Source organism: Anopheles moucheti, chromosome 3 (assembly GCF_943734755.1).
Source record: "Anopheles moucheti chromosome 3, idAnoMoucSN_F20_07, whole genome shotgun sequence".
Classification (NCBI taxonomy): Eukaryota; Metazoa; Arthropoda; class Insecta; order Diptera; family Culicidae; genus Anopheles; species Anopheles moucheti.
Window position 1 is genome coordinate 20,189,726 of NC_069141.1, and position 23,395 is coordinate 20,213,120.

Sequence of the window (23,395 nt, forward strand, 5' to 3'; positions counted from 1 at the left end):
TTTAATGCAACACTGAAACGACGTTGTTTCACTCACGTCCGTTCGTCAATGACTGGCAAAGATTTGGCTGAACATAATTTTGGCAAGCGGATGAAACTCCTCGAAAATAGCTGATAAGCTCCCCAACCGATCATCTTACGATTCGGCGTGTGTGAGTAAGCGGCGTGTGGGCTTATGATGATATTTTTTCGGAGGGTAGTTATTTTCGCATCATTTAAATATAACGCTGCCACTTATCGGGACCGTGCATGAGATTCAACTTTTACATTGAAAACAATGTTTATTTACGGTCGGTGTTCTATCAGCCGAAACTTTGACCGCGTGCCAGATGGTCCAATGAGGTAATAAGTGGAGTAGCAGGTTATTTGTTTCTTCTTCGTCTCGCACGTTGTGTTTCGCTTTAGTGAAATCATTTCGCCACGTTACAACATAAACGTGATTAAAGTGTGGAAGGATTAATAAGTTGATAAGGAGCTGAAATTGGCAATTTAACCTTTCTGAAAAAGGCTTTTTCGTGCCATTCCTTGCGAGTTTGAATTAAAGTTAAGTATTTTGTAATATGGCTTCTTTAAAAATTAATCCACTGACCTGTGGCAATTTAATGGTTAGAACAAAACCACTAATATAGCTCGATTGCCTAAAAGAATAGAAATTTTTTAAATTAACTGTAACAAAGCAGCGATGTTGGTCATTATTTGATATATGTTTATTAATGTATCACGATATATAACAAATGTTAGACCTAAAACTCTTATGTAACACTTTGTAACACTTTTATGTAACACATGTCACTACAATGATGTCAGACAACCCAGACTGCTTGAAGCTAGGAGATGTAATATTGAATAATAAGAGAAGACAAATCTCATATTTCTAAAAAGAATTTATTTAGAGGAAGTACAAATTTGGAGGATTTCCATTAAAGCCTTTAAATTATTGTTATGGATGTTTTGTACAACAAATTGGAAACAAATTCAAATGGATAAAATATACCACTGTTTCAATTTTGCTGAAATCCGTTAGAATCGTTAAACTCTTCTGTTGATTTAAGTGAAATTGATGTAAAATGACATGCGAAATTATAAAACTTTTGTTGAAAAATCCAGGCAATGGATCATTCTGAATCGAATGGAGATAAATTATACTAAAGAAGGACTTATATATTTACAAACTTTTGTAGCACTCGACTATAAATTCTTGTCGCTTGTTTTTCTACTGCTCACTAGCGTGGATAGCAAGAAAGTATTTATGTTTCAGCTTTCTTCTGCTAAACTAAATAAACATGATTTTTCAAACCCAGACTACAGCATCCCATTCATCAGTTGTCTCGCTAAATCTCTTTCATGTTATTTAAACACTTTTTCCTTCGTGCGTTCGAGATGTGGTTGAAATAAAAAAAAAAAACGGCAAGAAAAACAATCATTTACCGTGTCTGGCCAGCATAAAAACGGTAAATGCAAATTGTTTCTTTTTGGACTGATGCCACACACATACACACATTCTGTAGCGCAAATGCATTTCAAATATTAATGCAAACCGGAATTAAATACTAGACTCGTTTCAAGTCATGTATGGGGATGCAGGATGGAATGATGCTGGCAACAAAAAAAACGAGGTCAATGCACAAGTGAACCATGTTGTGATGTTCTGTTATGCCGTACCGGAACCATTCGTCTTGTGCAAGTCCGTAAAGATGGAACGATGCTTTATGTGCTCACACCGTACCCGATGATGATACTTCCATCCGATGCCATCGCAATGGTTACCGAATGCCGAGCAGTGTGCAACGGTAGAACCCCGGCACGTTGTTAAGACTGAAGTGGGTACAACATAAGTGTGGTTTTTGTTTAACACACAAAACAGGAAAAAACTCGATGAGGGAGCAGTGGAAAAATAAAATATCTACTCGATTCAGCACTCGGTATCGGTGATCTGTACGTTGGAGGATGTGGAGAGACAAATCAACAAAACAAGCAAACACGGTTGCTAATGCTGTCGTGACGAGACGACTGTCTAAACAGAATGGTCACCGGAACGGTCAGATGCAGAACGTTGTATGTCTTGGGTGCTTGTTCTTGTGAAGCACACTCCACCGCTATTATTGCGTTCCGAAAATAGCTAAACAGTTATACGTTTACATTTTCTGCTTAACTTATTCGGTTACAAAAATCCTCTCGAGCTGGCTCGAGCTTAAAGAGTAGCTTATACTTCTGAACTCATTGCGTATGGATGCACCAAATGCTTCATCGATTGTCCCAATCAAACCCCCACGGGTTTTTCAAGATGCACCGAAAGCACTGGAGATTGTTTCAAGTGTGAATTTCATGGGGAGTCGCAGGGAAAGTGTCGTGTTTGCTGAGTGTCCGAGTGTGAAAACCGTCCGGTGTTGAGTTCAAATGGCATCCCGCTTGGTTTCGTTGATCCGGTGGCGAATATCGTATGCAAGATGAATCCAGTCGATAAAGAGATAATACTTTTACACATTTCCTATTCCGGTTCGGTCGTTTTCACCGGACAGTCGGCCAACGCCACGGTAGTTTGATGTTGGAATTTATGCTCGTCCCCGGTAGCATCGTCCGGTTCGCACATTGGATCAGACGAAAGCGCACAAAAAGCCACCTGCAATGGAATGATAAATTATCACCCAACAGCTGAACGCGTCCTTTCGGCGGGATTATCCGGGAAATCCCTCCAGGGGCGAGTCCGAGTTCGATGCAGCGATGTTACATTAGGGATTAGGGGTGTGATTTACGCAGTTCATTTTTGTGCGACAATGTTACAAACGGAGTTTATTTAGTTATCTTTTATGATAAACATGTTTTCTATTGTAAGATATATTGTTCTACTGATTTAGTACAGTTTATTGTACTGTGTTCTACATTTTTGCAGACTGAAGGCCTATTTTTAACAAAATTTGAACGCTCAGATTGCAAAGTGAACGATGCAATAATGTTTCGAACGAAGGTATTTTATATGAATTTGAATAGCTTAATATATTGTTAGTAAACTTTGAGTTTAAAGTTATGTGACAACCAAAGGAAGATCAAAGTGCCTAACACTAGCTTGAGGCTCTTTATTATTATTATTATTATTATTAGTATTATTATTGTGTGGTAGAGGTACATTCTTAAAGTACTCTATGTCATATTTCCAGTTTTTAATTAGTTGTTTGTGAGATAATTGATTAGTGAACTATTATGGTTAACCAAAGCCAAGCCTGGATCAATAAAGTTAGCATCATAAAATTACCTAGCAAAATTACTAGGGTAGAAAGTTTTCGTTGATTTGTTTAAAGAGTTCCATAAATCGTTAAAAGTCAGTAAACTAATGATTATTTGTATTATGTATATTTAAAAAAATAATTATATAAGTTTGAATTTATATTGCTTCCCTGCACCCTTATATTGAGGGTGAGTTTTGACCTAAAGTGAACTGATTTTACTCACCGTGGATAATGTTTTCGAAGTACGAGTTCGAAAGAGATCCGAACCGAGCATCGGAGCTGTCGTTCAAGCATCGGAGCGGCCATCGCTACCTACGTCAAATCAGTTCCATTTGATCGTTCAACGGGATAGGACGTAACGCAGTGAGTGCAGGAAATTGTTGCAAAAATCTTTGATTTTCGGCAAAACTTAGGCATGTGAAACCGGTCACACAGTAAGCAGAACACTTTTGCCCGCATTTACAATCAAATTTCATCGGAAAAAGATGTGAAAGTTGATAATAGTGCACATGCCGCGAGTGAATCCGCGATTCCGCATCGAAATGTTTTGATGGTGTCTCTGTTCCCGGTGACGTGCTCGATGGTTCCTGTGTGCATTCCCTGTAATTTATGCGTTTGTCTGAAGGGATGTTTAGTTTAAACGGGAAAAATCCTGCCCACAAACAACAAGTGTGTGTGTGTGGCGGTGGAGTTGGTGGTGGCTACGAGGTCAACAAGAATCGTTGGGAAGGTGTCGTCATTGTGACGGAAAGAGTGTGTGCGCGCTTACACATGTTTATGTTTTTATGAAATCATGCATTTGAAGTGCGGCTTTTCTGCAAGCTGATAAGCGCATTAAGGAATGGTGTGTGCTAAAAGTGATTGCATTATCAAGTTTTACACTGTGGGGGCGAAAAAAGTGTTCCAAATGTGTACGATTGTGTTCCTCGCGGCTTTTATCATTTGTTCGAACGTCGAATTCAACAACAAATAGGTTTCAATTTTCGAATCGAAATGGGCAGATTGGGTGGAAGTAAAGTGTCGCGCCGCACCGGGCCAAGCAGGACGGTGGTGGGAAGTTTGTTTTGTTTCCTGCTGGTCGTAAATCATGTGGCAGCTCAGCTAATAATCAACGTACAAAATCAGGTTAGTGGTGTAATAAATATAAATCATTATGCTTAAAGCGGTCATTATGTCGGATGCAACAAAATTGAACAAACACTTGTACTGAAAAGCTACTAAAATCAGCTGCCAGAAATTGTCCGGTGCGTAGCGAAATGGTTTGTAAATTCAATTGTTTGCCTGTTCAAAACCAAAACAGATTGGACATTTTTGACACTTCTCGTCGACGACATCATCTGTGTTTGGATGTGTGCGTGGTTGTGAGCGCGCGGTTACGATAGACACAACATTGCTTCGATGTCACGCACACACAGCCGCGCGCTACGGCAATGTGACAGGTGCTTTAGTGTTGGTGCATTATTTACCTCTTTGTTGCCCGTTGCTGCGTGTGTTCTTCCGTGCCCTTCGCAATGTTTTTCCAGCTTTTCGCTGTATGGCGGTAAAAGAGGGTTGGAAAACATGGAACCTCCCTCCCGCGGACGGTGTTTTTCCAACTCCGCGACGGCGAGGTTCCTGTGTCAATGGCCCTTTTGCCCGTGATGTATGTTTGCGCTGCGAAACCCTCACCGGATGGTCTTGCGCTGTTCTCGGAACTGATTATTTCGGTATCTTATTTGGACAACCATTCCATCTTATTCCTCCCCCTTGTGTGTGTGTCTTGCGGCAAAACTTCCGCGAGGTACCACATTTCGCCTTGAAGAAAAATTCTTATTTCCACGCCAACCGAAGGTCCAGGATAATGGAAGAGGTGCGGGCAAAAGGATGGAAGTGTGGAGCAAATTGTTAATTGAACCAAAATATCTCCAAGGTTTTGGCGCTGTGGAGCAACAACATCGAGCAGCTGGAGCAAATCGTGTTTGCGCTTAGCCAAATATTTGTCCAAATGTGGTCCATTCTCCCCATCTTCACGTCCGTTTCCCTTTCGGGTTTTTGGCACGGCTTCGGCATACCGTACGGATTGTTGGAGTATTTTTGTTTTTGACAAGAATTCCTGGTGCCTTTTTTTGGTTCCATCCACGGTCCATGCTTTGCGCTCGGCTTAGCTTTTTTTATTCCTTGGGTAATCTTTTATATCGCTGTCCATATATGGACAAACGCTGTTCCGTGATCAAGCGGCCCTTTCCGGCTTATCGATTTTGCATTCGTGGTTGAAAAATTCCACGTACGGGATGGCACGTTTTTGGCCGACGATAAAGAATTAATGGTTAGTGAACCCCTCCGAAGGGTGTGTGCGCTAAGATGGGAATTATTTCGACCATTTTTGGGACCCGAGGTAGAACATTTTTTGAATAAGTCTCCTTTTTCGAGAACCTTTAATGCCTTTTCCTGCAGGTTGGTTATACCACTTGTAGGCGGTGTAGTGTGTACATATGGGGTTTTTTTTTATATTAAGCTGGTTAGAATGTACGATGGGTAGAAGGAAAAGAAAGATTAAACCTATAATTTATGCATTATTTGAAACGTATTTATACTAAGGTTCTTTGGTTAGTTGCATCGTTCCAGATGTGTTTTTGATTCTCAATCTGCGAAGACATTGTGGCACGAAACCTCCCTTTTAATATCAATTATCCTGCTCTGTAATAGATAATACAATATTATTGAACCTTAAATATTGATTGAAGCTTAATTTAATATTGTATTTGTCTAATATAATATATTCATAATTCTCTTGAAGAGTATAATGTTTTTATAATTTCTACTCGTTGTAGTCGTCCATAATAATATGATAAACATATAAAACCCGTTTATAAATAATGTTTCATTCCCTTTTGTCGATCTCCAACCGTCCGGATGTTTTAAACCATCAAAAACAACATAATCGCACAGTCCACAGTCGACTACATCGCATCACGAATGCATTATTCTGTGTGTGTGTTTTTTTTTTATCACGCCCTTTCGTTCTGCTTTAAGGATTTATGACCCGCTGCATCGACCGGACCGGAAGCAATTGGGTTCGGTTTAGTGCTGTCCATAATAAAACATCCTCCCGTGCAGAAAAGTGCTTACTGGCATTGCGCGGTTTTGCACAGCGAAGTGGTGTCCGTCGTAAAGTAGCATAATTAAATATCGATAACATTAATCTGCATAATAGCATCGTGCAGGAGGCCGTTTTACCACTCTGTAGGATCGAGGTGAAGTAGCGCACGTTGACTTAATGTTTGGCGCAATTTATGGGTCAGTGCGCAGTTTTTGACAAGAAGATCCAGTACACCCATGGTTGTTGTTTTTTTCCCCTGCACTTCATGCACTGGACGCATCCACGTGCATCGAGCGTGAAGATGCACCGTGTCGGCTCACGAGTGTGATGTTGCACATGGCTCTCCGCACACGTTGTTTATGCTTTCCGTGTCTGCACTGCACACGAGTGCAGCAGGGTGATCACACAGCAAGGAAAAAAGTTGCTGCTGGCAAACTTTACCATGGCGTTCGCGGTTCGGAGTGGTGCGTGCATTGCAGGGCAAGCTTTTATGGTTGCATCGAAAATAAATTAGATTTTCGACGAAGTCAGCAATTGAGTGGCCAATTCATCAAATGGCAATCACTTCCAATGGGGCGAGCGTGGGCAATATGAATGCGTGGTAACAAACGATGGTGGTACCGGCAGCCATAGGCAAATTTGGAAGGCATCCGTTACCAAATTCAATCATCGTTCATTGTTTGAAATTCGTAGAACATGTGTAAATACAGCGGAAAACTATAATGGCATGAAAAAGAGTTTATGAAATGCTAGATAGCAGAGTTTCATGGTTTTTTAGTTCGACGTTCAGTTTAATGCACAGGAGGATACGGATCGAGTTTCACAAGGAACAACCCCTGAAGCGAAAACTGTTTGATAGATAACGGAATACAGGGTTTTCGAGTAGAATTTCCGGCGTTCCGGAACCAGTTCTGGAATCTTTTCATGTTGAGCTGGAATTTGTCGAGGTAGTACAGGAATGCTTCCCAATTTCTGCAACAATTCCTATATTCTGGAAGCTGAAATCCATTCTTTTCAAAGGATTCGATTTCGAGTGGAAAGAATCTACCTTCACAAATTCAAAATGAACTTGAATGAAGTAATGGCTTCAAAATTGCAACTTTGATAAAGGGTATTGTTAAGTGTTAAGTTAGGCGTTTCAAAATTTATTTATTGTAATTTTATTCTGGATTATGCCAGCTTGTCATCACCTGTTTTGTGCAGGAATGTTCAATTTTCTCATCGCAATTCATTCTAGTTCGTTAATTCTAATAAGTGTCTTAATATGTTTAGCTTTTATGATAGCATATTTATGCTATATTTTTATTATCAATCAAAATGTCCTTAATTTCTTTTTTTGTGTAAATAGTAATAATTATTTGGTTTGCTTCCCAGTTCTAGCAGGGAGTTATAATGTTATTTTAAAAAAAATTAAGCAACGTGTTTGTGTTAAAGAAGATTGTTATATACGGTAAATACATGCATTGTGTATATAAAATGGATCTAGAAACTACATGAAAATCAAGGCTGCCATTGTTGGAACAGATCTTAAAACTTTATCCTAACACATTAATCTGTCCCTTGTGTCGTCGAGCTTGTCAAAGTCGAACACAAATTCTCCAACGCAAAGCTTACCTTTCAGCACTAATGTTGACGTACGGAAGTCTCGTGTGTAAAGCTCTACACCCGCACTACATCTCATCCCATGGCGCGCTGATGCGAAATAGGAACGCTTCCTTTTGGTGCGTTGACTCGGGGACAAAAATATGGCCTGTGCCTGGAGTGGTGTCTGGTTCTTTTTGTACGTCGATAAGTTTCCCATCCGTGGTAGTTTCGAAATCAGGTGTAACTTCATCGCAACCGGCGTACCGGGGCGGTGGTTGTTTGTTCGAACCATTTACGAATACACGTTTTGTGGATGGGCTTACAGAGAATGCGTAATGCTAAGTAACGGGCTTGCTACGAACACGACACTATCTCTACCCTCTGCCCTTGAAGCTCAGGCACCACAAAATTATGGTGCTTCCTGCAGATTAGTACCATTCGGGTCGTTATGGATGGATGGGAACGGTGCCGGAGTCGCGCCCCTGCCATCGTGTGCAAAAGGGAGGGTTGTGAGGGGTGATTTGTTGCGTGGTTGAGACATTTGCCATCGTTCAGTGGTCTTGTTTGGTTGGGGGTGGTGTGTTCGTTGGAAGCGGTTGCGTACGTGTCGGGATAAGTCAACCAGATCGTCCGATTTGCTCCCAATCCAAACCAGCGAAAGCTCTCCGATGCATGCGTCGATAGTGGTGTCGGGCTGTGATACCTTCGGATAGCAGGTTCTTTGAACGTGGGGGTTCGAACGTGACGTTGCGTGATTGCTCGTCTGATTTTTCGAGGCAAGGACCACCCCAGGTTTTCCCTTCGTTTTTTTCTTTGTGTGTAGAACGGATATCCAGGCTTGTAACGAACACAAATGAATGTAGCTCCCAATTCGCTACCTGGTTCGTACGGAAAGACTCTGATCGCCAAAACCGTCGCGTCCTCGGGACGAATGCTTGAGCAAACCAACACTCGGTTTGGAAAATTCCAGCAATCCACTATAGGCTGTTTTGTGGAAGAAAAATTTAATTCTGTTACATCATGTTCTGTTTAGTAGAAACACTTTAATTAAATTGTCTAATTACTGTTATTTAATTGATAATGAATTTTCTATGCAAAGCAAATTGTAGATTTATAAGACAATATTTAATGATTTATTTCAGTTGATTTAATCTGGGAAAGCATGAATTTTGGTGAAGGCAAGTCATTCAACAACGTACAAAAATGATAGAAAAATATCTATTCCATATTTATTAGATTTTGTCTATTAATTTACAGGGCTTTAGCATTGATTGGTTCCGAAACAAATATCTAGTCTGTTTTTACATACTTCCGTCCAAATCCGCCCACCGTGCGTAGGTTTACGACAGCCAATTCATTTTTCGGGGTTCGGTGCAAATTTATATTGAGAATGCGGTCACGAAATTTAATCAGGACATTTCCCAACGCACCGGGATACCACCCCTGAGCGCTGGTTGGGAGAGGGGAGTTGGCAAGCAGGGGGTCTACCCTTCCAACTGCCACCCGCCGTGGTACAAATACGGTTTCTGCTAATGCTCGTACCAGCGAAGCGCATTTCGTACGCCTCTCGATAATGGGGCAAACAAGATTGACGGGTCGCAAGTCGTGACGGTATGAGCCTCTTTTAGATTTTTCTACTACGGGGCCGGTCGGTAATCGATGTTTGCGTTCGTACGTGCATGCGTGTTGCTGCGTATTGCGGGAGGGGGAGGGAAAAGTGTTTTTGCGTGAGCATAGCACACCGGCAAAGGCGCAGATGGTAAAGATGAGATTAAAGTTTGGTATTTTCATTAAAAGCATTCTGTGGTAAGGCGGAGCTGGAAGTGGCGCTGGAGGGTTAGAGGAGGACTGGCGTGTTTAGGGGGCATAGTAAAATGTAAGTGTTTTGTTTATGTTTTACTGTACTACGTAGCGATAGATAACAAACATACGTTCGCTGATTTTTCCTCGATGCCTTTAGTATTTTTAATGATGAGGAACTAATGGGACTCTTTTTCAAGCCATTTAATATGAAAATAAAAATATAACAAATTTGGAAAATGTGGAATCGTCGCAAATCCTATCTTATTCGAAATGTATTGTATTCTCTACCATGCTTTCTTACCGGGCACAAATGAGTCGGAAAGCTTTGCAAGAGTGTAAGTAACAAAAAAGCATATCAGAGAATGGATTTCAACTGGCAAAAGCTTAAAGCTTGCTACGATGGAACGATACATAGTCCACTTCTACTTGAAAAGAATCATGAAGTGGTTAGAATTTTACTATTTCATCTCAATTTTTCTTCAATGCTCAGGAAAGGTGGAAAGGTTACACGCACTTACCTTCACAAAGTTCATCTCAAAATTCCTGCAAAAATATCCCTGAGATACATTTTAAACTTGTATGGAAAATAATTCAATTACATTTATCAACTGTTTTTGCGTTCGTAGTGACTTTTTCCATTGCACTGTTTGCTTGTTAGTGATTTATTTCTCACGGTTATCAATCGTAACCCGAAGGGCATAGGAGTGTATCGATCAACTGTACGTTGGCCGTGCGTTATTTCCTGCTGTCATTTGCCTTTTTTTACCTTCTTTCTACGTTTGTTTATCCATCGGGAGAGTATTGATAGATGTGAACGAAACGAATATTTTATGCAATTCAATCGGTTATTGGAAAACAAATCATACCGCACATTCGTGTTTGCAATCCTTTTCGGCTTCCCTCCGGCTTCCAGGCCGGTCCAAAAGTCGAAAGAAGTCAATCGCAGCCATCAGAGACCTGGAGAATTGGTACTGAGGGGCAACTTTAGAGCGGGTGCTGTTGGAGCACAGTACATTCAAACAAATCGAACAATGAACAGAGTCGGGTCTCAAAAAACAGGGGGACGAAATGTACGAAATCAACCCAGCCTGCGTGTACGATTTGTGGGTATCATATTTTCTGTTCGAGCCGACGTCGACGTTTCCTGGGTTTAGAAAATTCATATCGTTCGCTGGCCGCCACAACGGCAGACGCAGAGGATGCTTTGGGGGGGGTTTGGGAGAAGAAAAAATGCTACTCTCTCACTTCCTTCCGGGGTGGGAGCCTTCCTTCACCGGGTGTCCTTGCTCAACTTAACACGTCAGCTTGTCAACGAGATATCACGAATTTCCATCTGGGCCAGCGTCATGCCGCATGGCCGTGTTAGCACTGTTTATGTTGGGTTTTTTTCTCCGCTTTTTTTTGTTGTTGTTTAATGCTACATGGCTACACACGGCACACGGTGGTACACGAAGCTCACGTTTGTCTGCGCACGGAACAGTGCGTACGCTTGACGCATATCGTGGTAGTTGCCCCGGAGCTTACAAGAAACCGTGCGTGTCTCGGTTTGCTGGCGTGCGTATCAACGCAAAGCCTATGTTGTCCTCGCGCAAGCAAGCGTGTTCTGCCGCCTCTGGATGCGGATACAGTGCGACACGGAACTGTTATCGACCCGACGACAGGCTTTTGCTTGCATAAACCTAAACGGTTTTAGAATGCTGTTATGTTGGCACAAACGTTAGCGCGACGTAACGGCGTACAAATTTTATAATTTATTATGGTAATTAAGTTGCTTAAGGTGAGCCTTACTCGTGTCGCTTTAAAAATACGTATATGCAAATTATGTTATATTTTACATTACACTTATCTTAAACTTGGAAAAGGAAATTATTGCAAAATTCCGTCCTTGTTCCCTAAAGCGCATTTTTAAACACTTCCTTCGCGACGTTATAAAATAATGTCTCGGGCTTTCTTGAAATTTCTTCAGCCAGCAGTGTCTGGAACCTTTCTATGATTTAGCGCATGGGAGCGTAAATTTATCGTTCTCGCTTGGCTCGCTTGGCTTTTACTGCCTCGGTCGCGGGATTCTGTTGATTCTGTTGAAGGCGCACGCTGCAGTGAATTTTTCGGCTTGCCATTCATATGGTTGTGCCTTTCGTTATTCTGTTTTTTTTTTGAGGGGCTGAGTGTGGTTTATGTGTGTCATTTTTTGTTCTTTTTCACCTTCTTTTAGGGAGAAACTTTTCCTGTAACTTTAGTTTTTTTTCTTCATAAAGTTTGGCGAACAAAAATCACCATACAGCATATAGCCAAAAAGGGAACAAGACCGAACCACACTCTCGTTGACGAAGGATTCGCTTATCGTGCCAGTTGTCGTCGTTTCTGATGCTTTGCATGTTTACGATTGTTCGCCCGAACAGCGGGAAGGCAAAATCCGGAAGTGCGCGGGAGTACATCCCGGACAGAAAAAAAAACTGGAAAGGCGTTGTGTAGCTTCGGTCCCTTTTTTATTTTACATTTAATAGTGATTATGGTGGCACTTTTCCTCCATTAGGGCGTGTCACCGTACCGGGGTGGGTCGTGCCCCTGTCATCTCGAAATGGCTCTCGTCCGATTAGAACGCATGAATTCATGGGGCTGGCTGGTTGCAAATAAAATAAAATAGAAGCTTCGGTCTGAATTTAGGCAACAGTAATGTGCCGCTTGCGTGTGTGTGGGTAGTGATGGCCTGCTGGCAAATAAAACCGAACGAGACCGGGGAGATGCGTTGATGATGATCGTTTCGACAGGATCAAGTTCCTGTGTCCTGTGCGTACCGTCAAATGCGTGGCGGCTTAACGGTTTTATCTGTGGGTGAAATTTCCATAAACGAAAAATGGGCTTTTTTCGTGACTTTTCACTATCGCTGTGTATCAATTTGTGTGTGGTGAAGGCGGCGAAGCGTAACGACGATAGTACAAGGTCGATGAATATCGGCCTAAACGATAACGTTGCCTAAATTGTTTCTTTATTTTCAAAATTGCACCAAAACATGCTGTTGGGGTGTTTTCACGACTTCACTTATACGACTTTGCGTTAAATAAAAAGGAAAATTTGAACAATGTGTTATCATGTTTTCTTTTTGGTCTGAATCGTCTGAAAGATCCAATCTTCAGAGTGATTCAGTTACAACAATGATTTAACTCAATAACTCATTTGTTTAACAATTGTAACACAAGAGTCCATGAAAATCCCTCATCCTTCATTAACTCACTCATGATTTATTTCACTCAGAAATGAGAGAATCAAATTTTAACTTAACTCATCAGTACTTTTTTGACTCACTCGTGAATTCTATCTTAATGAAAGTGAGTGAGCTACTAGTCACCGTGGAGAGTTCAATCACAATTGACCTCTCAAGTCACTGGTCGAAGATGAGCTGAATCGCAAATATGTAAAAATCCTTTGCGGATATTCAAATTAGCTCACTCACCGATAAGATATAACTCACTCCTTTATTCTCATGCAGTATGCTCATTCTACTAAGACTAACCACCGACACTTTCATGTTCCAAGTGCTCTCCGATAAGTGTCAGTATGGCCGCCGAATGTCAAAGTCTTTTGTTCCATTTCTTCGCAACGAAATGAAGCTAGCAATGTAGCCCGCTCTACTTTCACCGACGCCAATGATTTATTATCAATTAATGCTGTTGCTATATAGGCCGAAAATCTGTATGTTGATGGCGGACGCAGATGACGTTTATTGCGTTTTATGTGTGCCGTTGAGCTTTGTCATCAAAATCCCTCTGTGCGCCTAATTCCGTACCGCTGCGTCGGTGCGAACCATTTTTTTACGATCATGTTGCCCGTGGTGGAGCTTGAAAGCTTCAATCCACCCCCAAATTGTATTCCTTAGCATGGTCTGGTGGTTACCATCTCTTTCTGTTTCTTCTCCTTTCTTTCATCTGTCCCGGTTTTGTGAGAAAAAAAAAGAAAATATTGAGGAAGTAGACAATGGCGGGTAATGCTGTTTTATTCTTGAACAAGACCTGTTATTCTTTCGTTCTTTGGTATAATGCGTTTTTTTTCCTTTCTGCTTTGCTCCAAATTTACGAGCATGTTCTCCAAACAGCATGAATATAAATGCCGCTATCTGCGATTCTCATGCATGCTTGTAGATCCAACCGTTCCTATATGAATTCGGGGGGAACCCACCCCACGTGTCTGCTTGTGTGTGTGTGTGCATGTGTGGTTACGTGCATGGTACAGGCGTAGGCGTAAGCTTCGCCTGATGTTTATGTTTCCTTGCGTCGCTTTTCCGATACGGCCGGGGCGCTAAAGTGAACGAGAAACGAAGCGAAAAAACAGATCCAAACAAAATGCGTGAATAAATATTTAGCTTCCGACCATGTTGTGCCAGCCGGGGCAAATCAAACTATGAATAGCTTGTAGTAGTAGTGTTCCCGGCTGGGGCTGGGCGAGGGTGCAAAAGGCGTCCGGGTGAGATTAAGTATTACGGTAGGACCGAGGGAAACGGCACGTTCTCGGGCGGGCAGACAATGAGCGGCATAAGGAACGGCACAAGAAAACGCACTAGCCGTTGTGCTTTTTCCGGAAGTACTCGAGTGTGTTCTCGAGAGCCGTGATTTGCTGCGGGAGTTTGCTCCTGCCCCCTTCCCAAACCACAATACTCTTTGCTGTTGTGTGTGTGTTGGATATAACTATACGCTCGACCGGTTGAAATGGACAAACCGGATACTCAGCATTCATAAATACAAGGGTAAATTTCAGACATCCTCAACTTCCTGTTGGCTTCGGTTCCAAACGAATCAAACGATGAATCCTTTGCATGTTCAGTTCTTACTTGTGTGTGTGTGTTTTTTTTTTGTTTGCTATCATAAATCATTAGAAACATCACAAGAGCCTCTGCTTGGTTGGTACATCTTTGTGCTAATACAAACACACACACACACGTCCACAATTTGTTGGGAAATTCCCTATGGGGTACTGAGGTTCGTTCCTCTTTAATTCCAACTTTACCCTCAGTGACGCACAACCCCTCCAACTGCGGGTCTTATCCGGGCGGATTCAACTGTATCATAACTATTTCCATTATAATTTCCATGATTATTTTTAGTATCCCATCCTTTTGTTGGTGTGTAATTGGTTGGTGCTGTGCAGCATCGAACCTGCTTGTCCTTCGGGGGTAACATTCGGGTTTGGTTGGGGTTCGGCTACATTTTAGGAACCTCATCGCTGGAACCGTCCCGATACGCTTCCTTCGGTGTTGGGATTAAAAATTTATCTTCCAGCATCGATCTGCGCTTTGCTACTGTTGTTAGACCAGACGGCGTGTCCCCTCTTCAAGTATGGCGTTCGTTACGGTTGGGTGGCCGTTGAAACAGTTGAAAGTTTGCCAAGTCGCTTTCGGAAACGCCTTTTTATAGAACGCTGCGGATCGAAATAATCTCACTAATGGGCTAGCAGAAGTTCGTGCATCCAGAGCCCCCGCGGCAATGATGATGATTAGGGCCATGGCGCTGGTGAGCCTTAGACGGGGCGTTCCGAGACTGGGTTATCGATCCCGGAGCTGCCTCGGGGCTCTGGGAAATAAAAAACGATAGCGTAACATAATTCGATTGTGACTGTACCAATTAACGGGGACCGAGATTTGGTGGTCCAATTCCTGCTGGGTGTATGATGGTTTCCGGCTACCGGGAAGATCGTACCCGACGGTTGCTTGAATTTCCAATCCTTCCTATCGCACTGGCGATTAAAATGTTGGCATCCGGCGAAAGGGCGTTGATGGTGTGGTGCCTGCTCCTGGTTCCTCACACACTCACTCACACACATACACCGGGTTGTGCTGAAGCGGTTTGATTAACAATCCGATTGGACTTTTATTACAGTTTTGCCGATTTTTCCAATATATCCAATATCGATCGCAATCAGCAGACGTTTCCGAGGGCGAGACCGTCCTTCTGGCTGTGTGTGCGGTCTTATGTCCCTCTGGGAAATGACGGCAAAAGAAATGGTTTGGGTATGGTGTTTTTTTTTTGTTGTGGCTATTGGGCTGCCTTTGCTCGCCTTGCTCTTTGCTTTCGTTGTCTGCATTCTCGCTTGATCGCTCAATTTTTTGTTGTTGACTTCTTCGTGTTATTACTGGCGAGACAACAGTCCCTCTCGAAATTGGTATTGATAAAATATTTCCTTTGGGCCAGATTTGTGCGGAATTGGTTGAATATTTCTCGCTTTCTCAACGGGCGCGGTACTTCGAGGAGGGTCGCTCGGGATTCGGCAACTGCGTCCGATGGAATGTGCCTCGGATGGATCGAAACGGAGGGAGAGCGAGAGAGACGGAAAGGGGGGCAAGGAAAAAGAAATATGAAATAGTAATGTCCATCGATTCCATTTGACTCGGTTCCGTTTTGACAGCTGCCTACGCCAGCATAAATTAGACAAGCAACGAAACGGCTTAAGCCTTCCAGGAATTGTCGCTCCCCCGTTCAAAGGATACCAATTTGTGTTTCATCCTTTGCCACAATTCCCTGCGAGTGGGCTTGTTTTTCACTCCCATCTTCGATAACGATCCCACCATGTCATGGTGGGAGTGGAAATATAATTCCCCAAACTTTTGGATGATTTTGATGATGTGGAATGGGATGAAGCGATCCAAAGCTGATCTGAGGCTTGTTTTTTTTGTTGGCTTTTGGTTTAATCAGCGTTAGCATTTTGCTCATAAATATGTTTTAAAATGCAGAACACGTCTCAGGGTCAATGATTTTCGGGATGCCATTTCGGCGGATTATCGAACGCATCGAGCCAGGAGTTTTCGTGCGCACGAAAGAAGTGGTGTATAATTTTCTTTGTCGCTGAGTCAAGGAGTATTTTTTCTGTATGAGAATCTAAACGTCGACTCTATACGACTTTATTAGCATCGGTGAGGGTGTTGTGTTGTTTCATAATAATTTTGTGGTGTGTCTAATGAATTTATACAAGGGCTACATGGCTTCGAGCTTTTTACGATTGTTGTATCTCGAATGATGTTGAATGAATGAGAGTTTCAGGTTCATGACCTTAAATTTCTTTATTATCGATCGCAAATCAATCGACTAAATGTTGCTACAAGAGTGAAAATTCAAGCTGAAGTTTGCCCATGGCAATACTTGGAATATTCCATATGGTTCACATAAAGATATCGAGTAATGATTCAATGGACTTCTTTAAAGACAACAACATTGGAATAATATAATACGGATTGTGGCCTTTTTTTATCGAAAAAGAACTCAATTTCATCCCAGGGCTACCGCACTCTGGTAACACTCTTTCAACAAACAATTTCCGTTGTCGAAGTACGTCACTTTCGGCGATTCATCCACTCCGCTAAAAGCTGCTTCCGAGGCCATCAATAATCGAATGAAAACAATCCGACAAATTATGTCACTTGACTGACCAGAATACAAATGATTCATTGCCGGACACCGACCGACCGTTCCGTTGATGGCTACCAGTTTCCAAAGTTATCAAAAAATCTTAAATCACATTACCATGCTTGAGGCGAAATTCCTCTTCATTATTGTCGTTTCCAGCTTTTTTTTATTGGGCTGGTGCTTGTTTAGCTCATAATTCATCGCTTTCTGATACAATGGCGACTGGAGCGGAAGTTTGGTGCCATTTCGGTTTCCCTTTCGTTCGCCATTCGTGGCCGGGAATGACCGTCTCACCGCTCTTCCGGGGGTGGTCCACGATGATGCGCCGGCTCCTGTGTGTGTGTTGTTCGCGTCCGGAAAGTCTCTTCCTTTCGGCCGGGAGCACAATAGGAAGCATTTATCATATTACAGTTTTGATGTATGGAATGCTTTTATTCTCGCATCAGAAACACTTCCGATAAGCTGCAGACGACGGGGTCGAGTCGTGGAAAAGTCTGAAATGTCTGCAACGCGACAACGTGCAACGCGGTGACACTGGGCCGAGTGCCGGCTAACAAAAAGCTATACCTAATGGTCCGAATGCTGTTTGGTTTTGGTCCTGAACGGTTCTAGGATTTGCTGGAAATAAAAAGACCCGATGAACGATAATGGCTAACCGTGGAAAAAGGGCAATGAGCAGGGGGCGTGGTGGATGTGCGTGTTCTCCAGCTATCCCTAGTTCCCATTATTTCTCGAGCGCCGGCAATTCGATTGGTTTCCCGACCATTGACCGCCCGTTCGCCGTGAAACATTTGTCGAACGCTAAATAAAAGGTGGAACACAGTTCGGGCCGGTTGCGAGATAAGGGATTGGTTTCGTTCGGGGTTTTGTTGCTGTTTTTGCTCTTGACAGACAAGGGACCGGAAAATTGGAATTAAGATCGACTTTGAACGGGCAGTTGTGTGCGTCAGCCCGGGTGACAACGTGGGTTCGTGGACTACGTTGCGAAATATATATGTGTCTAATGTTTCGTTTTTCCTTTATCACCCTTACGCCAGTTTGTCGAGACAGTGAGGCGACTTTACCGACTGTATTTCCTGTGAATGTACAGTTTTTGCTTCGGTTTTAGTTAGCCATAGCCATTGCCATATACGAACTGCGAGGATCAGATCCGTTTTTTTCTGTATGTTACCTTTGGCGAGCAGTTGGCAGATGGTGGCAGCATGTTCGTGGTGGCAGCAAGGCCTAGTTTATGGCGAGGCGGAGAGATTGAAAAAGTCATAAACAAAATAAAAGAACAGAGTAAAGGACTAACTTTCCGTCGCTTGCTGTTGTCCATCCGTTGCCGCCAGTTAGGGCCTTTTGTTCGTTCTCGTTAGGGTCGTTGATGTACTAAAATCAAGTCTGGTTTATTTTCCTTCAGGTTGTTGTGCCTTTTAGAGTGTGTTTTGGTTGGACTGTTGCGCTTTGTGGACGGGATGTTTTTTTTAGTAGTAGTAGTAACAGGGGGACTACTTATGTGCAATGAACAGTATTTTTTTTTGTTAAATTTTAAAGACGTTTCGAAAGTCAAACAAAAATGAACAAAGGTGAACAGTTACTTTTTACAAATGATACAAAGAAATATAAAATTTCGAGTTGACCCAACCATGCAATTAGCTCTTGATGGTGAAGTATGTGCTGTAAATAACTGTGCAGAGATTATGCAAATGCAGTCAAGCGCGGTCATAATTAGATGCAAAGTTAAAGCACTTTTTTGTTTGCGTAATTCCGACCATAATTATGTTAATTTGATGCTCGCAGTGGGAATCAATATATTCATCGATTTATTAAAGCTGCACCACGGTAGCTATTTTAATCTCTTGCCTCATTTATCACATCTTTAACGTGTGAGTATTTAAGTTTTATTCATTCACAAATCAGGGGCGCACATTTGTTGCTTTAAGCAACACCACGCTAGGGTGCGTTCGGAATAGGACTAAATCCTTATGAATTAGAAACAGCATCTGTCACACGCACCATTTGAGGATTATATTATCGCAATAAAAAAAGAAAGTAATGCGGTGCACCGAAGGTGGACGTGTAACTCTATTTTCTCTGCCAGCCAATCTTTGTTAACTCTCTCTCTCCCTCTTTGGCGGTGGCACGAACGGTCGAACCAAATGGAGACGCCTGGTGTTTCTGTTGGAACAGATGGAGGCGCATGGTGTTTCGTTCACAGCACGGCACATGTGACAAACATCGTTTGCGTCGAAGCATACCCGGTTTTAGGAGGGGGGAAAGAATTGTAGAACGCTGGTAGATAAAATACAGTAGCGTGTATGTTCGGAAGTTTACTGCCTTCCAATGACGCAGCAGTATGTGTATCGCCGTGTTCCCCGTATGCCGCAAGTCGACCAGCACCTCGAATGAGCTTATCTGGCGGGTAAGGCGAACTTTTTCTTACGTAACGAAAAGTCGTAAAAAGAGCAATTGTTAATTTGACTCCTGCAGGCAACGCGCAAAACGGGCAAACGATGGGACTAAAATCAGACATGCACGAAAGATGTCCCGGAACCCTTGGAGGTGCCTGGAGGAAAGAGCCGCAAAGCCTGTTCTTCCCTATTGTTTGTGTGCGTGTGTGTATGTGTGTGTGTTTGTAACAAATGGAGTGGAAGCATAAATGAGATCGAGTTGCGTGTCTGAGCAGACGGGTTTTACGGCTGTTTAGTTAACAGTAACTGTGTCGGGACTGTTTTCATCCGATTCCTTGGGATGGTTCTGCCTTTTTTTGTTTGTTTTGTTAGCGTCCCTTTACCGGGCAATCGAAGCACCATTCAGGTCGATGAATGTGTCCGCACTGAAGCCAAGCCAACGCTCACGAGCCATTGTACAAACGACTTGAAAAGTTGGGGTTTTATTCCCGTTTCGCTTTCGGTTCCGTTTGTTGCCTTTCTTTAGTAGCTTCTCGGTTTGGCGATCAAGCAAGGCCGAAGGTGAAGAAAGTTTCTCTTGGTACAATTTTCACACTTTCGTTTGCTGTGTGGGCGTTTATTTTGGCTGTTGTTTTTGTTTGACGATGAAAGTAACTTTACCACCCAATTGAACGACCACGACCAGGGCCGGGCCGGTCGGACCGCCATAACACTTCTCCGTGGCGGAGTGCAAGCGTTCGCAGATCGGAAGTCGAAAAACGGTTGCAAAGTTTTCGTGCAACAAACGTTTAACAGTTTCGAGGGCTCTCTTTCGCCGTTATGCCGAATCGGCGCGAGGTCTATAAATTTAGCAAAGGGAACTAATTTTTTCGTTGACTAATGCTTTTGGGAAAGAAAAACAGGTACTTTTGGACTGGACGACTTAGGTTACGGCTGAAGGCACTGTAAGCGATCTGGGAATGGTAACTTGCGTAATTTGTTGCATAAATTTTTAATTTTAATTTATCCATTGGAGTTTGTTTATGTATGAACCTTGTTATTCCTACCCTTGTATTAGTTGGTTTCATGATTAAAAAAGTTTTTTGAAAACGGTTCATTATTGATGTTATGAATTTAATTAAATACAACAGGTTCTTATAATTGTAGGCTAACGCGCTTGTAGTTATTTTTTCTACAGTTCATGTAATTAAGGAGTTAGTTAAAGGAATATATACACTCAGTAGATCGTCGGAATCAAAATGTAGCGTTTTGTGAAATACTATTTCAATTGAAAAATAAAACAGGGTCTTTCTAACGAAAAAGAAAATGGTGGACATTCAAAATTTAACGAACACAATTTTACTGAAAATTCGTCAGCTTCTTCCGTATAAAAATAAATATATATTCATTGAAAATTGAAATCTCTGGAAAAACCTAATAAATTGTGTGTAGAACACCTGACAAATATTTCAAGGTAATCGGTCTCTAATTTGGAATATTTCTGAACATGAACATTGAACATATGCGTTTTTGCGTGGAATTTCTGCGTTGTTGGTATATTGATATGACATTTTTAACTGATGTTCCTTAAAACTCAAGCTTCAAGAAATCGACATAAAGAATCGGGTCGCTGGAATATGTTTGTTGTATGCTTCTTCTTAAAGCAAAAGGCTTACATTCCAATTGATGTATGTTTTTCCAAGCATCCGTACACACAAAGTTCTGGAAGCGAGCCAAGAATAAAAATAAGGGCTTTAACCTTCAAGCGCTTTCGAGTAGTCCGTGCTGTACTCAGCGGAACACATCGCCTCCCAATGCTCGGTGTTCTCATTTGCGGTGCCGCCACCCGGTGAGTGGCGTAGGAAGCAGGAAACCAACTAATTGCTTGCTGGCACGTGATGTTTCTATCCAATAAGCCTAAATCAGAAACGGTTGGGCAATTCCGTATGCGTACGTACGGTACGCGCTTGTATGTGTGCGAGATTGTCGGCACGATTCCCCCAAAAAATATAAGTATGATGAGGTCTTTCGATGGATCATAAATGTGTGCTCCACAATGTGCTCTGGTGTGTGTGCGTGTGTACGGTCAAGAAATTCGGTGGTGCAACACCAAGCAGCGGAGTGGGTGATGCCTTCGGAAGAAAACACGGCCCAACGACATCGTGCCTTGGGTGGGTTTTATGGTGAAGAACAAATACTCCCGTGCCCTCCAATCGAGAGGATAATGACGAAATCGAATCATGCTCGTGTCGGTGCCATTAAGGAGGCAAAAGTGTGGTGTCCTCTGACAGTTATGTAAGCGGCTCAAGTAAAAGAATGAGCCACATCGGTGGCACGCTGGTACGATGGGTTTTGGGAGAAATGGTGCCGTTTTCGGTTTCGGTTTTTGTCCAGGCACCGTGCTGCTAATGGTTGTTGGGTGATTTGTTCGGGTTGTGATCGTTGCCGCGCGGTGGGTGCCGGAACCGGGGCGGGCTTGGATGTTTGTTTCCGTATTTAGTGTTTTATTGAAGGACAAATTTGGTTTTATGGGTGCTTTTCCTTGAGGTCACGTGAGACACTCGAGGGTGGTTTATGTTTAATGTTGGGTTTTGCCGGCGCCCGTTCATTGGTGGGTGGTTCATCTGATCGGAAGGATTATGATTCATGGAATTCTGTTTGCTTACCATAAGTATCGCCAGGCGGCTGCATCGAGGGACGTTATTTGGACGTGGGACCAATTATTGAAAGGGTAGTTTCGGTATGCGGCAGCAATTCAATCAAGTCCGCTCAATAAATATTTTATATTGTTGATACTTCTTGCTTATAGCAGGAAAAGGAATTGTATGGTTAAAACTCTAGATGTTCAATAACCCTTAAAGTGAATAATTTCTGTATAAAATTATTATTTGATATAAAAAATTATACCCCTTTCGCTACTGAAATGTTTCGAGCCAGATTAAGATCAGATAAATAATGTATTGTAGTTTAAATATATCCGACGCTCATCTCGCTTGTCTAATGAGGCTGCCAAATGGCTACACCTTAATGGTCTGTAATACAAATCAAATAGTGCCCATTCAACAAATTACCATCCGACCAGCATTTCGGAGGTGTTGGGCTCAGATTCGCGCGACAGCGTGCATGCTTGTAACGAATATCCGCGAAGGTACGGTTACAACACGAACCCGCGGCTGAGGGTGTTCGGTAGCTGTCAATTATCATTTAGCAGAACAAAAGTGTAATCAGCTGTGGAGTTCCGGCGGTTGTTGTACTTGTACGTGTACTGGCAAGTCGCAACGACGTTGCATTATGCTACACCAGCCAGTTATCCGGGAAAACGTTACGAGCGCGACCGGCTTTTGCCGTGGGAATGCAATGCCATTCCGTAACTGTAGCACTAGTTAAGCCGAATGTATCCAAAGTTTCGTGCCGATGGGTTGTGTTGCAGCGGGCACAAGCTACGAGAGCCCACACGTGAGTGATCCGATCCGGCTTGGCAAAGGAGGAACATTTACCCGGGCACGAACCTGACGCTTCAAACATCATTATGCATAACGGCCATCGTACGGCCATAACCATTGGGCCGTGTGTGCGGTTCCGTATCGATATGTGGTGTACGATGGGCGATAAACATTTAGATGACGATCATCACTGCTAAAGCGCGCCGCAATCGAATCGTGCATTTTGCCATCGCCAAAAACCCTGAAGGAAAAAGGTACCGGGCGCTGGTTGTACCGATGGACGATAGAAACTGGATGGTTGAGCATATTTTATGCGATACAGATGGTTTTGATAATGATACGATGATGTGATTCTGTAGTGCCATTATAGGCGTGCCACGGGGAAGAACATTCATTTGCATACGTTCCGGACGTTGGAGGGACGTCTCCCGAAATAACCATAATCATCAGTTCAGTATCGTTGGTGGTTTGAAGTGCTGCGTTATAATGTTGATGAGTAGAAC

The 23,395-nt window shown here is 42.7% G+C and overlaps 1 protein-coding gene across 1 annotated transcript in view; it reads left to right on the forward strand.

The window, feature by feature from the left end:
- The first annotated feature begins 4,216 nt into the window (after positions 1-4,216).
- The window catches only part of LOC128300646 (out at first protein), a 49,132-nt gene continuing 29,953 nt past the window's right edge, over positions 4,217-23,395 (forward strand). The window contains exon 1 of the mRNA XM_053036774.1: positions 4,217-4,348. Coding sequence (XP_052892734.1) covers positions 4,217-4,348 — 132 coding nt within the window. The remainder of the gene's footprint in view (positions 4,349-23,395) is intronic.